Raw genomic sequence first — 18,061 nt, forward strand, 5'->3', positions numbered from 1 at the left:
ACGTCTATTATATTGTTCTGAGCTATTCAACCCCTATTTGTTTTTTCGCACGTTTTAGAGCATCTGCTCACCATGCAAATATTTAATTTTATAGAATTTAATATGGTGTATCTTTCTTTAACATATCCAATGTTCAGAGATTCTCTCTTCATCATTGTAGACTGAAGAGATAGAATGTTAGAAGATTCGACTCCATTGCCACAGAGAGCGTGTGTGATGTGAGTGTGGAACATTTTTATTATCGGGAATACTCATTGATGTGGCATTCCAGAGGTGCATCTACACGGTTCAACTTTTCTTTCAACTTTATCCATTCAAGCAACGCATGCAAGATTAATATTTAATTACTATGTACACATAGTGAAGATGACGTTCAAAATGGTGCACAATGTAGACCAGGGGCGTAGCGTCCACAAATGTAGTAAAAACATTGCTTCCCCTTTTGTTTTTTGGGGAAAGTTTTTTTTTTTTTTGTATACAGGTAAGGTAATTATTATTCGTTTGTTCCTATATTTTATTATCTCGTGTTTATACAACGTTTTGACTCGGAATGATTTTGAACACGCAGGTGATGTGTGTGAGATGCTAGCTTCTAGAGATGGGTAAAGAAAGCTGGTACAGTTTTATTGAAACTGTTTCGTACAGTGTCGTGATATAACCTGTTCCAAAGGGTGTTATACTGCTCCAGTGATCACTTCAACGTTCCACATGGTTCCAAGAGATAAACAGTTCAATTTCTAAACAATTTTCCTCTTCTTTGCTGTCTGCAAAGAGCACGTGTAACGTTATCATTAATCCATGCTGAATCTTTCGTACACTACTTTTCACACTTGAATATAAATAATTGATTAAATGGCGATCTTACTCGTGTTAATTATGTAAGCATATGCGGCTTAAGCTGTTTCGGTGCTACTTGACACCATCCTCAGAGCCTTCTGTGTCTCGGCGTCATCTTCTTCGGGCCATTCTTTCTGAGTGTTGCATTTTTCACAAACAGTGTTGTATTTGTGTATTAATACTTGCTCTACGTGCAAGCTGCTGTAATCCCATAATACTTTCACCGTAATCTTTGTATATTATGCCTAAACTGCCAAAAACACACACAATACATAATATCGATATGTGTGTTAACACTAAAATTTCCGATTTCCATGCAAATATAGTTGTAAGTACAAAAGGGATATATGTCGTTCAACGGAGCATTATGGTTACTTACCATGCAGGGTACATATGTACTATGTTAATAGCAATCAGGTAATTTTCTGTGACTGTGCTTTCAGGTGTAATGGATGCTATCAAGACAGAACCAGAGATCGATCCTTTGACAGTGCAGTCATATGATGACGCAGTTAAAGAAGAGGCAAGCCCGTCAGCAGATGTAAGACTACTCTATCCCCATGTTTACTCTGATTCCTGTGTTACTAATCACCATGTGAATCTATAAAGTTACACTGCCCCAGGTTTCCAGATTTTTACCAGAAATCTGGGGACACTTGTAGCTACACAGACCATTAGTGTCTCTGTTGTTCTTGTTCTTGTTTTGCTATTATTATTAGACCCTACTATTACCACATTAAATTAAATTACTACAAGAATGAAAGACAGAAAGTCACACCAATTTTTTTTACGAAAGAATGTTTTGTAATATTTGCCTTGTCTACATCATGTCATGGTGAAGATTGTAATGCAGTGTTTTACACACAATCTTGAACGTTGATAAGTCCATCTCAGGTTCATAGCTGATAAAACGAATTGCTTCCATGTTTGTCTTGCAGCACGTGAACTTTGTTTCACAGAACTTCTTCACTAGATCAGATTACTGTCCAAGGATTTACGTAAAAGTACCATCTTGTAATGCAGTTCATATGTCATTCTTGTACGGAACAATTTTGAAATGAGTGAAGTACATCGCTGTGGAGTAATGGTTAGCATGCCTGACCGTGAAACGAATGGCCCTGGTTTAAATCCAGTTGAGGAAAGTTACCTGGTTGAGGTTTTTTCCAGGGTTTTCCATCAACCCGTTAAGAGTGAAAGCTGGGTAACTTTTGGTGCTGTACCGTGGACTCATTTCGCTGAAATTATCACCTTCACCACTCTCAGATGTTAGATCACCATAGCCGTTGATTAAGCGTCGTAAACTAACCTATTAAAATATATGAGTGAATAATTTAGGGGAAAAACAATGAGTGGTCACAGCAATTATATCTTCTTGTTGCCATTTGTTTGGTAACAGAAGTTCTTTTGGTGAAATAAGTTTGGCACAGTGAGCAGATGATGGAATGGTCTTTAATGCCACCCATAAAAAAGAGAATAAATTCCTTACACATCTTATCGTTAAAACACATTTAGATTTTATGTTTGTAATCTGACATTTTTCACATTCCGTCCACAAAGACAACACTACACAAAACTCGTCCTGTCTCGCATGCACAATAGCTGCGCCGACAAACAATTCTGCTTCCGAATTTAAGATTTTTTTCTTAAACCAGAAGCAGCATGAAGCAATGCATTGTTTTTATTTTATTTCAGTAGATTATTTTACAATGCTTTATCAACATCTTACGTTATTTAGCGTCTGAATGAGATGAAGGTGATAATGCCGGTGAAATGAGTCCGGGGTCCAGGACCGAAAGTTGCCCAGCATTCGCATTGTATGCTTTAAGTAATATATCACAATATAACTTAACGTTTTAGATACTAAGAAAATAAGAAAATTAAATCTATTTTTAGAACAGAGACAACCAGGGAAGCTTATTCAAAAACCCGGGATATATTTTTGCGAGCAACAAAGTTATGAATTCGGGATTGTCCCTGGGAAACGGGGATGTTTGGTAATTTTAGCATAATTGGTACCTACTTGTAAACTTTACGTCGTGAAAATGGGTATTATTTAACATTTCGATGCAATCTAGATCATTCCTGGCATCACCAGTCACCACTATACATTGTGTTATATCAAAAAAAATCCGCACGTTTTAAGAAAATACGTGTTCTGACTTCAGATCGATATTTCATTTGTCTCAAAATTTATAACATGCTCCGCTAATCTTGGTCATATTTCTCGGAGTATGTTCGGGCACCAAATAACACTTGTTGGAATTTTTTTTTCAGTCGCAATGTGCTAGACTATAAATTTACTTTTGAGGTAATGCTGAGTGCCAAACTAAAATATTTAAACTGAATAAGAAAACCTTACAGTCACTGGCGCCACTACAAATTTGACTGTATTTTATTCAGTCTCATATGTGAAATATTACCTCTTTTTTGAAGTACGCTGTTTTTAAAATGTGTTCTCCATTATCTCTGCAATTATATCCATAATTTCTCCCCAGTTGTGCCAGCAGTGTTGATGCACTGGCATGCAGACCCAGAGTCCAACCTGCAACACTTGTGATCAGCTTCTGTCACATTGTAATTGTATTGTATTGTATTGTATTTATTAGCATTCCATGGTATTCATACATTGCTTACAGCTAGAATATGGAACAAGTCAAAAAACCTAATACTATTATAAAGTCTTAATTTATAGTCACAGTCTAGATGAAATATATACAGACGAGATTTACAATATAGTCTACTAGTACAACACAAAGTTTTAGTATCAATTTCATGAAGCGTTATTGAATGTCATGAATTCACCTACAGAATAGAAGGCGTGAGAAATTAGGTACTTCTTTAATTTCGCCCTAAATAATTTTATGTTTTGAGTTTCATTTTTTATATCGATAGGGAGGCTATTAAAAATTTTTACTGCCATATAACGCACTCCTTTTCTGTAGCATGACAGACTTGCCGATGGAGTATGAATGTCATTTTTGACGTGTATTTATGCTATGAACTGTTGAATTAGTTACAAATTTTTCACGATTACATAAGAGGAAGATTATTAATGAAAAGATATACTGACAAACCATGGGCATTATTTGTAGTTTTTTAAAATTGTCCTACACGATTCCCTAGATTTGGCACCTACAATTATTCTAATTACTCTTTTTTGTAATAGAAATATTCTGTTACTATCTGTGGAATTTTCCCAGAATATTATTCCAAAACTCATTACCGAGTGGAAGTACAAATTATATTGTTTTTAAGGTATTGATATTTACTATCTTTTGCATAGATCTAATAGCAAAACAAGCTGAATTTAGTTTGGGGGTAATTTCTTTAATATGATTTTTCCAATTTAACACATTATGTTACTCAGTCAGACTGTCTCTGTGTTCTGCAGGAAGGGAATTTATTGGATGTACATGTGGCTCAGATAAAGGAGGAATGCGTGGATGGCAGCTACGATCATATATCAGAGATGAAATTTGAAGAAATTATGTTGCCCCATAATTTCACCGTGGTGAAGTGTGAAGCCGAGGTGAGTGAGCTGATTGGTGTGCTGGCTAGTGTTTAACTTCTATTCTGTTCTTCACGAAACCTTGTCTGTACAGCTATGGCGACAGCGAATTTTTGTTTACAGTGGGGACAGTAAAACTGTCTGCATGCTATTTATTACTTATTTGTTTGTTGCAGATTTTCTTAAATTTAGAGTCCGATATGGCTCTCTTGTATAAGTTTTGAAGAAAACTCTTTCAATGATAATACATTTACTTTTGACAAGATTTGAGGTCTTGTTATATAGAATGAAGTGCTCAGTATTGCCATCTGGAAGCTCCTGATGATCACTGTTATCTCTATGTTCTTTCCGCAGAATTGAAGTCTAGATTTAGGCTCACATATGTAGCATACACAAGGTTTGTGAGAATTATAGGAAGCTTATTTTAATAATGACTGGTATGCATAAAGTTGAAGTAAATGCTATTGCTAAGATTTTGGTAATATATATACTACGGTCTTTATGTATAAAAACCAGTAGTAAATTCTTTCCTGCATAGCAGAAAAATGATCTGGAAGACCGTGCTCAGTTTATGCTAGAATTCGTAGTATAAACTACTATGTATATGCATAACAAGGGGTATATACTTCTACTTCTAAGTGTAAACTAAGAAAAATCGTTGTCAGCCCTGTCTGAGACTTCATTAGCTCAGCATAAACATTTGGACAGTTTAAAATTTATTGCAGAACTTACGCAATTCGCGCTAGAAAATCCTACAAGTAAAGACGAGAACCATCAGAATATGATTATAAGAAGTTATATAAGTTTTAAGAATAAAAATGTTATTTGATCAATTTTTGTAATCAACTACTCAAAATTGATTTTGAGATAACTGGAATTCTGTCTGTTAGTTGATTTTTGTTATTGTTATTTAAAATAACATATTTTTAGCAAAATGATTCTATGTTTTATAATACAACTAATATACGTGAAAAAAAACTCCGTGTGAGTGAATACAATATTTTAGATTACATGTAAATTTAATGACTGCACGCATTGTATTCTTCACCTGACATAATTAGGAACATTAAATCCAGACGTTTGAGATGGACAGGGCATGTAGCACGTATGGGCGAATCCAGAAATTTTTATTTTTATTTTATTGGGTTATTTTACGACGCTGTATCAACATCTTGGTTATTTAGCGTCTCAATGAGATGAAGGTGATAATGCCGGTGAAATGAGTCCGGGGTCCAGCACCTAAAGTTACCCAGCATTTGCTCGCATTGGGTTGAGGGAAAACCCCGGAAAAAACCTCAACCAGGTGACTTGCCCCGACCGGGATTCGAACCCGGGCCACCTGGTTTCGCAGCCAGACGCGTTGACCGTTACTCCACAGGTGTGGACAATCCAGAAATGCATATAGTGTGTTAGTTGGGAGACCGGAGGGAAAAAGACCTTTGGGGAGGCCGAGACGTAAATGGGAGGATAATATTAAAATGGATTTGAGGGAGGTGGGATGTGATGATAGAGACTAGATTAATCTTGCACAGGATAGGGACTGATGGCGGGTTTATGTGAGGGCGGCAATGAACCTTCGGGCTGCTTAAAAGTCATTTGTAAGTAAGTAAGTAAATTTAATGACTAACATTTTGGGCCTGTCTGAGTTTGATTTTACTTTTTATGTTAATTATTTTCTTCAAAAGTTGTTTTTCGTCAATTTTTTTCCTTCTGTAAACTTTCACCTCGTACTCGTTCATAGACTGGATGGCTTTTTCTTTATTACTTCTCAGGGCAGGAATTTGCTTGTTTAATAACGCTGGGTATTTTTTTAGTAGATTAACAAATATTCTCTCTGTTCTACATTTTCCACTTCGTAGTAATTATACATTTTCTTGTTAAACAAATCAAATTTTGAGGACAACAATCAATTTTCCCAACAAGAAATTAACATAAATGAATGAAAGGCGAAAACTAACGAGTCTTCACGAATTAACCCGAAATATTACCGATAATCGATATAATCGAATACTCTTGATAGTTTATACTACCGTCGCGTAGTAAATACTTTATAATAGTAGGATCAGGTTTATGCATAGAAAACGAAGTAGGTATATACTTCTATTTCAAGTATTTTCTACAGTCAACGCAAAAGGTAATACTACACCTTTATGCATACCGGTACCACCCAATATTTATGTAGGCTCTACTGGAGTGTACCCGAGCACACGCTCATTTTGGGTATGTATTCAAATACAAATTATGAGTAAATTTGAATTCGAATTACAATAGTTATTACGACGCAAGTGTTGAAAGTTGCATTTTATTTCGTGAGTAGAGACATTTGCAAAAGGAGGGCGCAGGTGGAGTGTGGCAACTTCCTCATTTGTAATGTGTCGCAACTGTTTTTCCGCGCTAGTAGACAATAGAGATAATCCCCCATCTTCTCCAATGCTCTTTTTTTCCCCGCACTGTATTACTGAAATTTTATCCCATTAAAAGCAGGTTACCCTTCAATATCCTACATTACCGCTGTTATGCTTTAATGTCGTCTCGATTTCTTTATTTGCCTTTGTACATTTGTCTTCCCTGTGTTATTCTTCTTTTCACCTTCTCCGTCGTTCTCTGCCATTCTCTTTCCACTTTTCGCTGCATCGTGTTCGTTTCCTCTTCCAAGTAATTGGCCTCTCTTTATCACTTCAGTCCGAAAATCCGGGTGTGTTTGGTTCTCCATATAGAACTCTAGGTCATAGCCTTTCTTGTTTATATTTAATTTATCCTCGTATAGCTTCACGAAATTCCCCTTACTGTTCGCTGCTTTCATAAATGGGATAGTAGCTTCCTTCTCTTTCCTCATGTCCCTTCCTGCACTCAACTTGCTTCCTTCTAATTTTGTTACATTATTCAGGATTATTTCTCTAATTCTCACATTCATAAATCTCACTAGTATTAGCCTTTAATTTCGCTGTTAATGTACGTCAAGTGTTATACCAAGTTCTGTTCGCTTCATGTATTTTATTCCTTGCATGTTTTCTCTGAGAGAGATTAATGAAAAATATACGCATACCATAATAACTAAACCTCATTTATGGAGTGAATTTGATATGTGCCGCCGCAAATTCGACTTAATTCTGTGTTAGTATTTAAATGTCTACATCTCATCCTTCCATTAAATATACTCATATTACTTTATGCTTTAGAGAGATGGAAAAGTTAAAATATCTTGGAGCAACAGTAACAAATATAAATGACACTCGGCAGGAAATTCAACGGAGAATAAATATGGGAAATGCCTGTTAGTATTCGGTTGAGAAGCTTTTGTCACTCAGTCTGCTCTCAAAAAAGCTGAAAGTTAGAATTTATAAAAGTAAAATTACCGGTTGTTCTGTATGGTTGTGAAACTTCGACTGTTACTTTGAGAGAGGAACAAAGGTTAAGGGTGTTTCAGAATAAGGTACTTAGGAAAATAAAGGGGGCTAAGACAGATGAAGTTAGAGGAGAATGGAGAAAGTTACATAACGCAGAACTGCAAGCATTGTATTCTTCATTTGACATAATTAGGAACATTAAATCCAGACGTTTGAGATGGGCAGGACATGTAGCACGTATGGGCGAATCTAGAAATGCATATAGAGTGTTAGTAGGCAGGCCAGAGGGAAAAAGACCTTTGCGGATGCCGCGACGTAGACGGGAGGATAATATTAAAATGGATTTGAGGGAGGTGGGATATGGTCATAGGGACTGGATTAATCTTGCACAGGATAGGGACAAATGGCGGGCGTATGTGAGGGGGCAATGAACCTCCGGGTTCCTTAAAAGCCATAAATAAGTAAGCAAGTAGTAACTCATATTATGTAAAATACAGAATTTAAAGCTACATACGGTCTTCTAGAATAAATTTATTGTGTGCGAAACCTGCAGGCTGCCTTCACACAATCTTGTATCATAGTTGTCACACACGATATCATGTTAAATATTATCGTTTTCATTATTTTGACTGGCAGAAATCATTATATTTTACTATCACAATTTTTTTCATAATTATATTTAGAACTCTTATTACTTCGAGGATACAAAATATTTTATAGGAAATCTAGCAGACATTCCTACTAAATGTGATATCTGTCTATATAAAAGGCAGTCAAATAAAAAAGGGTCACCATGCGTATATCTCATTGCGGAAAAGTTGGTACAGTAGAATTTCTTTGCTGAACTGGCATCTGCTGGCGACTTGCGAAAGCACACTTACAACCTCTGCTACACACTAGTCGTTCCTTTATTGTGCTGGAAGTAAGATACGTGTATTCGTCCAACACCACAAATGGAGGCAGGTGATAAAACGAGTTGTAGAGCGATTTTTGACTGCTGAAGGAGTAGGAGGACGAAACATCATCATCGCATGTCTGCTGTTTACTGCATGTACTGGAATGGCACAAGAGATTCCGAGAGGAACGCGTGTCACTGCAAGACAATGCTCACCCAGGAGAGGCTCATCGTGCCATCACTCCTGCTCTTATTGATGAGGTTGATGGCCTTATACAGGGAAATGGACGGATTACTGTGGAAAAACTTCGTCACGGTTCCGTACACGTCATTGCGACAATTCAATATCGGGTAATTTCATCACTATAGAATTTTGTTATTCTAGGTTTAATTTGTAATTCAGTAAATACAAAAATATTCTTTGTTCTTAACTTCAATGATAAATTGTCTAGCTTTCATTAATCAGGTAATCTTGTCGTACTTTAATTTTTAATGTAATTGTAATTATAAATTTAATATTAATTGTAATTTTATTCTTCATATTATAGATGTAATCCCCTGGTAGAGGGGTAAAGAAGGCCTGACGGCCTTATCTCTACCAGGTTAAATAAATAAATACTAAATACAAAGCAGCTGCATTACCGAAAAATATGTGCGTATTGAGCTCTACGTCAGTTGACGGAGGAACAAAAAACAAATAGAATGGCTGCTTCACTGGAACACTTGCAAGGATACCATAGGGAAGAGTATGCATTTCTGTCCCGTATTGTCACTGGGGACGAATTGCAGTGTCACCATTTCGATCCGGAGAGCAAACGGCTGCGCCAACAATGGAAATACATGGATTTTCCCCCACCGAAAATTCCAAAGCAATACACACAAGTTCCGGTAAAGTCATGTTGATATTTTTCCTCGTTTCTTGGGATCCTCTGCTTGTTGAATTTCTCGAGCATGGGGCTACAATCAATGCACAGCGTTATGAAGAAACTTTACAGAAACTGAGATGCGCCATTAAGTCAAAGTGTCCCGGAATGCTATTGAATGGTGTTATCTTCCTTCATGATAATGCCCGCCCACATACTACCAACTCCGCGAGGAATACGACTCAGATATTTAGTTTGGAAACACTTCAACCCACCCCCTACAGCCCAGATCTCTTCCCATGCGATTTTCACATTAATGGTCAGTTGAAAGACATTCGTGGACTTCGTTTTGCATCGGACGAAGACGTGTATCACTGGGTAAAGAACTGGTTCGGATTGATCGTCTTGTCTTGCAGTGGGATAAATGTATAAACAGTTTTGGAGATTACTTTGAAGTAATAAATGTTCTATTATACTTTTTGGTATCTGAAACGTTTTCATTTAACTGCCCCATAGAATGTTTAATGGAAAATATGGTGCAATGTTAAATTTTGTGGACACACAAAATAATCCGTACACATTTTGAGTTTTGTTAGATTTCGCTAAATTAGTGACTGGGTAGAGACATATTTCCTTACATTTCCTTCTTTCATTAGTAGTTAATTTATTAGTGTATTGGGAATGGAAGAACTCTTTGAAATAAGAACTCCAAGGAGTGTGTTGTGCTACTCAATTCTGTGCTTGGACTCGGTAGGATTTGAATTCAATTCATTTCAATTTATTAAGCCATTAAACATACAGTGATAGGCTTCGTCACAAAAAAAAAAAAAAACATACATTTGAAAATACACATATAATTGAAAACAGTAATTAGAATGAAAACGCAAAACATTTTGAAACTCTAAAATTAATGAAAACATTTCACTCTTATGTAATAATTGTAATAAATCTAAAGAACTTTATTTATTAAAAAACAATTTCGTGTGAATTTATGTTAAGAAACTCATCTACAGAATAGAAAGGATTAATTAAAAGCCAATTATAAAATCTAGCTTTGAAACTATTGGTTGGTAACTTATGATATTGACTGGGAAGCTTATTATATAATTTCATCCCCATGACAGAAAAATTTGTACTAGTTTTATGTAATCTACAGTATGAAATATTAATTTGTTCACTATTTCTAATTTCATGATCATGTATATTGGCTATTAATGAGTCGAGTGTAAAGGACTAGGTCCTATATACTCTATATAAATTTATGACAGTTAATATCTGTGATTGTTTGAAAATAGGTCGACAATGTTCAAGATAGTTTGATTGACAAAGAATTCTAATGGCTTTCTTTTGCAAAATCGAGACACTCCCAATTTTGCTACCATTTCCCCAGAAAATTAAAGCAGCATATGTCATGAAACAAAGATATACCCCTCATGTAAACGTGCGCCATTTATTTGTTATATTGTGGCTTTCTTTTTTAGGAAGAATTGTGTGGTTTGAACACAGTAAAGGACGAGTTGCACCTGGAAATTGCGGCAGAAGAGAATGAGATTTTGCCTGATAGGTGAGTGTGGTGTGTGATTCTTCACATGGTCATTTCTTTCAGTGCTTCAATAAAATTGTCACATATAATGTTAATTTCCAGTCTGTTACGGTATGGAATGGTTTGTCCTATAATAAGAATGACCTCGGAAATCATGGAAGGAGTTATGAGGGCAATCAGTGCTGGAAAGTTTATTTTATTTCATCCATAAAATGAAGGCAAATGATAAGAGCAGTCTTGCATGCATACAATAATCATGTTTTTTTAATATAATTCAGGATTTTTCCTCCTACTTTTGTCTATCAATATCCCTAGCCCAAACAGCCTCCAGTCCAAAAGAGGTAGTGACAACCTTAGTTAGCAGAGAACCTTTGTAGTTCAATAGTTGTATTACGACTTCTTGTCACACTTCAATAATGCAATTTAAAGTCTATAAACCTCAACATTTTTCTAAGTTTTAAATGCCGAGTCCTGAAATAATAAATGTTTCCATTGTCGATATAGCTGTTTTACGTAACTTCCTCAAATATCATTACATGAAACATGTATTCAATCGAAACAGTTTATAAATAAAGTCAGATGACTTCGGTTTTCGACTACCAGTGCGTCATTCTGTTTGTTTTGTAGTCTTTTCTATCGCTTCTTTCTCGCTATTTTTTTTTTTTTGAATCGATGAATAAATATTTCATATGGATTTTCAGGTCCATGTATGCATACAGAAGTATTCCAGGTTTTTTGTGCTGTGGGAGAGTTGACGCATGTAGAATACCAATCATAATGTATGAATTTGGTTATTTACGAAGACGAGAATATATTTGATGCATTACAATATATATGCAGGGACATCATTTTATTTTTACTAACATTTTTAATATTAATCTGGCTATACCTTTCTATTGACGATTGAAACAGGAAACACCGTTTGCTACTCCTTCCACGACTGGAGTTCGATGATACTGGCTTAAAATACAAATCACTTTACTAGGTATAGGAGGGAAGAAAAGTAGTTCATCCATTTATGTAAACTAGGAAATATCGCAATTTTGTGTTTGATAATTTTCATTAGGTTTTTGTTTAATCAAAATACAGTACAGTATTAACACTTAGTGTTTTTACTCACGAATTGAGTTATCCATTCGGACGTATTAATTATGCAATGTATATTGTACTGTTACAGCACATTAGCGTACAGTATAGAGAATGAAATTAAATTGAAAAATAATCATAATATGGATATTTAAACAGAATTTTGAAAATGGTGGCCGTTCATTTCGATACAGGCTTCAGTTCTTTTGTGCGTATTATCACACTATAGACTATTGTACCTACTCCCAATTACCAGTTTCGTCTTTCGTACGAGTAATTCATGTTGAAATAATTCTGTACCTACTCTATAAAAGAGTACCTTACGTAATGTAAATTCAATCTTCACATCTGCCCGATCCGAAAAGATAAATTACTCAGAAATGCTATCTACTGTCGGTTCAAGTGGTTTTGTCGCAGGGTCGTAGAAAGGGGGGGGGATCTGGTGACAGTTAATTACTTAACGAGGCCCTTTTATTTAAGTTATTTTAAACACTTGTATAATATTACGTAGACGTCCAATTCCTAACAGAAATTAATGTTTTCAGAAAAGAGCTAAGACAGCCCAGCTACTAGACTTTACAGAGGGGCGAACAGAAGCAGGTGGGGGAAACTGGGATGCGACGTAGGGAAACGGACGGCAGTACCTGTGCGAAAATATGATTCAATATTGAAAGATCTTTCGTCACTGGAAAACGCGAACATATTTCTGGAACGTACTATACTCACTAATTCAGTACTGCTCTGTGTCGTGAACGGTTGGAAGTTTACTAGTAGAAGGGGTGGGAGTGAAGTACATTAAAAAACTCAGGTACAATAAAAATTGAAGTAAAAATAAAATGATGTCCGTGTATATGTATATATATATATATATATATATATATATATATATATATAGTGGCAAGGTTAAAATATACTCACTGGTAAAAATCTGATCCGCCTATATTTACTTTACAATGTTCGTAATTTTGTGAAAATGATATTTATTACCTGTGATTAATTTAGTCATCCATTTATTTTGTGCTACGTAACACTGTCACAATGAATACGTAATAACCAGCAATGATCTGAAAAGATTCTTCCTCTTGCAACATTGTGTGTAAATTCTCAGGCTCATTTCAAAGGATGAATAATTTTACAGAAAGGTAGAATGTCAGTATGAACCTGTAATCTGCTTTTAGTTCTAATTTTAGGTGTGATTCCTGTGCAATCTAAGTTTGTGCCAGTGTCCAATTATTGACTGATTGTATGTTTTCGTGATAGGTTTGTATCATCGGAATACGATGAAGAACAGGTGCCTGTTCGTTCTGCTTCTTCAGCAAACTTTTTGTCCACGTATGGAAGAATTAATGACCGGTTCGAATGCGATATTTGTGGAACGCGTTTCTCAAAATTTTATATTCTTGAAAGACATATCTTGATGCACATGGCCGAAAAGGGGAGTGATTTAAAAAGCCATGAACGCCAGCATACATGTGAGAAACCACTGAAATGTAATGTCTGCGGAAAGTGTTTCAGGATGCGAGGTGATTTAAATAGACATGAGCGCCAGCACACCGGTGAGAAACCTTTCGAATGCAAATTTTGTGGTAAGTGCTTCTCGCGTGCTAGCAACTTAAAAAGGCATGTACGCCAGCATACCGGTGGTAAACCATTAAAATGTCAAATCTGTGGAATGGGTTTAGGAAAGCAGTGCGATTTAAAAAGGCATGAACGCCAGCATACAGACGAGAAACAATTCAAATGCGATATTTGTGGAAAGTGCTTTTGGAATTCGTATCGATTAAAGAGACACGAACATCAACACACTGGTGAGAAATCATTCAAATGCGATATTTGCGGCAAGTTGGTTTCGTATCGTAGTAGCCTAAGCAGCCATAAGCTTCAGCATAGCGGCGAGAAACCATTCAAATGCGATATTTGTGGTGACAGCTTTTACTATCGCAGTAGCATGAAAAGTCATATTCTCCATCATACTGGTGAGAAATCATTCAAGTGCGATGTTTGTGGAAAGTGCTTTTCTGAAAATAGTAGCCTAAAAAGACACGAACGCAAGCATACTGGTGAGAAGCCGTTCAAGTGTAATGCCTGCGGAAAGTGCTTCTCGCATTCGAATAGCCTAAAAAGGCACGAACGCCTGCATATTGGTAAGGAACCATTTAAATGTTAAGTTCGTGGAAAACGTAGAAAAAATTAATGTACTGAACCATAATATCTAGAAATCATTGAAATACTATGTTCTTTGGTAGTGCTTCTCGCAGCGAAGGAGTCTAGAATGTCGTGAACAGTAGCATATCGTTGTAGCACATAAGTGTGAAGTCATTAAATGCGGAGTCCGAAGTTTTTCTGCATATTCCCCACCAAATATAGCAATTCGATGTTTCTGAATACTATTTATTTTTGCTTAGTCACCTAAAGAAACACGAAAAAGAATATACTGGTGAGAAACCGTTCAAGTTAATTGTATTTGGAACGTGTTTCTCCCAGTTGAGTCACCTAGAATTCCATACTACAGTAAAACCTTGATAAGACGCGCCCGCTTATTACGCTATCCCGTGTAATACGCTTTTTATTGTTCGGTCCTGCACATTTCATATATAATGCCTTTATAAAATATCCTGTTTGTTGCGCTCAGGTCCCGCATAATACGCTGTTTTTGTGGAATATTTTCGATATAATTTTCAGCAATGTACTGTAACAGCAATGAAACATCTTGGTCATTGAACTTACCGGTGCTATTAACCTGAAAAGTATTGGTATTCAACCCTTTACCTGCACATTTAAACCTTCATACTTCATACCTCAGTATACCCCACCCTCTTGTTACGCTCTCTTATTCAACTCCTTACCTGCGCGCTTAAAGCCTACATACAGTTACAATACCCCACCTCTTGCTAACCCTCTCTCTCAAACAGCATTCGTCACTCGGCCGTAATAAAATTCTGGAAATTTTTGCTGGGCAGTTTGTTGTCCTTTTGTGTATTGAAGTGTCTGTGAATGTGATTACAATGAGTGTTAAACGAAAAGCCCTTTCTGTGTCGGAAAAATTGGAAATCTTATGAAAGTACGATGAAAACAGTACTCTTACTCAGAAACAACTCTCTGATGCATTAGGAATCCCATCATCGACATTAAGAACGGGAATAAAAATTCGCGACTCAATCACTACAGCTGCGACGTCGGGAGGATGTAATCGCAGAAACTCGAGTGTGGTAAACATGAGGACTTGGAGAACACGCACACGGCAAACTATAAATGGCTTTTTTTTTTTTCGAAAGAATTAAGTACAGTACATATTGTAAATATCTTTAACGTACAGTACAGTAATTACATAATGGAGTAATACTGTATTATCTTTCATGAATCATGTATTTCAATAAAGGAAAATGCTAATAGCTACTGTATATAAGTCAAAATTAGTATACCCGCCTAATACACGGTCCCGGTTAATACGCGTTTTACACCCGGTCCCTTGAACAGCGTCTTATCGGGGTTTTACTGTAGTTAGAAACGATTCAGTAAGATACCTGTGAAAGAACATTCCTTGTTATGGGTAATTTGGAAGATGATATATCCTACAATGCATCTAAAAATATATACCTGAGATGTGTTTTTCTGATTCGGGATGCATTAAGATTGATGTGCGCCTACAAACTCAAGCTATGGAATTGTGGGAAAACGTTCCTCTTAATCAAGGCAGTGAAGTCGAATTATTTCAAGTCAGACTTTCGAAATGGGGGAAAAAAAAATTTAACCTTCATATTTTGGATTTGTGTTAAATTTCTTCATTTCATTCAGTGAATTAAAACAAGATATACGTGTAGGTAATTCTTATTTGCGTAAAACTGAAGTACTTTACGACATATTTGAAATCCCGTTTTTCGTAATAGCGCGAGCAATGCTGTATGCATAGGAAAATATCCATTAATGACTGACGGAATCAGTCCCGATTACGCTCATGTTAAACTTTATAAGATGTCCTTTTATCATATTTATATTAAGATTACATAAATATTAATATGCGATCTTTTGTCGAAAATGTATTTTTAAAATGCCACTTATACAAATCTCGCTTCTATATTTTGTGTGAAATATTTCGGACTGTGATATACATAAATGTTTGAAGCTAATTAATTTACCGAGCAGGGCCCTGACTCCTGGGAGGGTGTGTATGCGTGACTTAGAGTCATATCATGTCATAAGAAATGAACGCCAGTACACAAAAATCAAGTGGAGAAGCAAACTTATTTAAGGAACTCAAATCCACGTTTATTTTTGTGGAACAAAGAATACTGTTTGACTAACTTTAGCGCCAGAGATTGACACTCATATAAAAGCATGTCGTGTTCTGGTGCAACTGATTGGTTTTGTCTTCTTATAAAAAGACTGGAGGAAGTCACATTCGTTTCTATGATCATCATTTCTCAGAAACAAGAAATTAATTTCACTAATATTTCTCATCCCACTGAAATCTGTTGGGATCTGACGATGCTGATGGTCTGATCTTGTATTCATTTTGTGGTTCTGTGCAATCCATTATAACAATGCTCTCCGAGGAAAGTCCCAAAAAAGTGTCTTTCAGAACTTACTCCGAAATTCTTTTAGTAAAAACAAAGATTCACTTTAGATTTTCAATGTTTCTATTGGAAATATATATTTGTTTCACATTGTGTCTCTTGTTCTTCAGAAAAATTTGATAGCATTTGTATCGCATTCAAGACATTCTGAAATTGGTACTATGTTTTTATGATTTAATCCGGTTATTTGTTTAAAAGGTGTAGATTGTGGCCTGATTATTGTTCCAATCAACTCCTTGCACTGAGACTTGACACACAGGCATAATTGTCTGAAAGATCGCAGATTACAAAGCATTCCCAATCCCTGACTTGGGCTTTCTTCTGTGTCAGAAACGAAGGTTGTTGCAAGCCTGCAGCAGCTAGGACTCCTACCTTGGTCTAAAGTTTATTTAAAATTGCTCTTATGTAGAATGCAAAATATCAAAACTGCATCAGTCAACAATAATTACCCTTTGATTGTAGATTACTAAATCTAGAATATTTATGGTTTAAATATTCACTATAAATATTCAATTAAATCTTCTGGTTTTGGATAATTTTGATGGTTTCGAAATAACAATCACATGGTCCATAGTTACACATTATAAGCCTACATAGTTTGCAGAATTTTCAGTGCTTCTCCCTATCATTCGTGCTTGAACCTGGACATTCCAGTCCTTAGCCACTTGCTCTACCAAGATATTGCCGCGACTGCGCTGTTAAGCTCTAGACAAAATAAACTTAATATGTTTTATAATAATTTACAAAGTTTCTAACTTTAAAAGTACGATTAATATGATGTATGATGACAATTAATTAGAATGCAATTGGCTCCTCAGAGAATTGCTATACCTAATTGTGTGGAAAATTTTAAGTGGTTGTGTGATTGCTTTAGGTTATAATGTAAACTATATGAAGTAGTCTTAAAGAAAAATGTTTAATTAATTACAAATAATCGTACGTGGCCACTCGAGGAGAATAATAATAAAATAAAGAACATGGACGTTGAATGAATATTGTAAACAGCGGAAGATTATAAATGTGGCATTCACTGCTTATGTCACCAATCAGGGTCATTCTATAAGGAAGAACATATGTGAAGACCTAAAATTTAATAAAACTATGTAGCCTATGTTATATCAGTTGCTCACGTACGACCAGGATCAAAATGGGAATAAAATGTATGGTTCTGCTCTGAAACACGGGCGGGTTACTAGATTTTGTGTTACGATCTTCAATTAAGTATTCCACTGTAAGGTTATGTCATAAGAAGTTTACGTTCTTAATTTAGAAGTTTGCCGAGAATCAGTCATAAATATGGTAGTATGACAAGTAGACGTAATTTAAAGACATCTTAATAAAAAAAAAAATAGCACAGTCCACATGCAATAGGGTGTTAATGCAGTCCACACTGACCTTGAAATAATCG

The 18,061-nt window shown here is 35.8% G+C and overlaps 1 protein-coding gene across 1 annotated transcript; it reads left to right on the top strand.

Moving 5' to 3' along the window:
- Positions 1–1,077: 1,077 nt before the first annotated feature.
- Positions 1,078–17,013, top strand: LOC138693185 (zinc finger protein 235-like). The gene is made up of 4 exons (XM_069816918.1): positions 1,078–1,378; positions 4,229–4,366; positions 10,932–11,014; positions 13,340–17,013. The coding sequence occupies exons 1-4, from the start codon at positions 1,286–1,288 to the stop codon at positions 14,244–14,246; spliced, it is 1,221 nt and encodes a 406-aa protein (XP_069673019.1). The 5' UTR covers positions 1,078–1,285; the 3' UTR covers positions 14,247–17,013.
- The last annotated feature ends 1,048 nt before the right edge of the window (positions 17,014–18,061 follow it).

This window comes from Periplaneta americana, chromosome 17 (genome assembly GCF_040183065.1).
Source record: "Periplaneta americana isolate PAMFEO1 chromosome 17, P.americana_PAMFEO1_priV1, whole genome shotgun sequence".
NCBI lineage: Eukaryota > Metazoa > Arthropoda > Insecta > Blattodea > Blattidae > Periplaneta > Periplaneta americana.

Bases quoted from the DNA above. Each gene is read 5' to 3' on its own strand.
- LOC138693185 (XM_069816918.1), top strand. From the start codon at position 1,286: ATGGATGCTATCAAGACAGAACCAGAGATCGATCCTTTGACAGTGCAG. The intron at 4,367-10,931 runs GTGAGTGAGCTG...TTTCTTTTTTAG, and splicing joins TGGTGAAGTGTGAAGCCGAG to GAAGAATTGTGTGGTTTGAA. The intron at 11,015-13,339 runs GTGAGTGTGGTG...TTTTCGTGATAG, and splicing joins AATGAGATTTTGCCTGATAG to GTTTGTATCATCGGAATACG.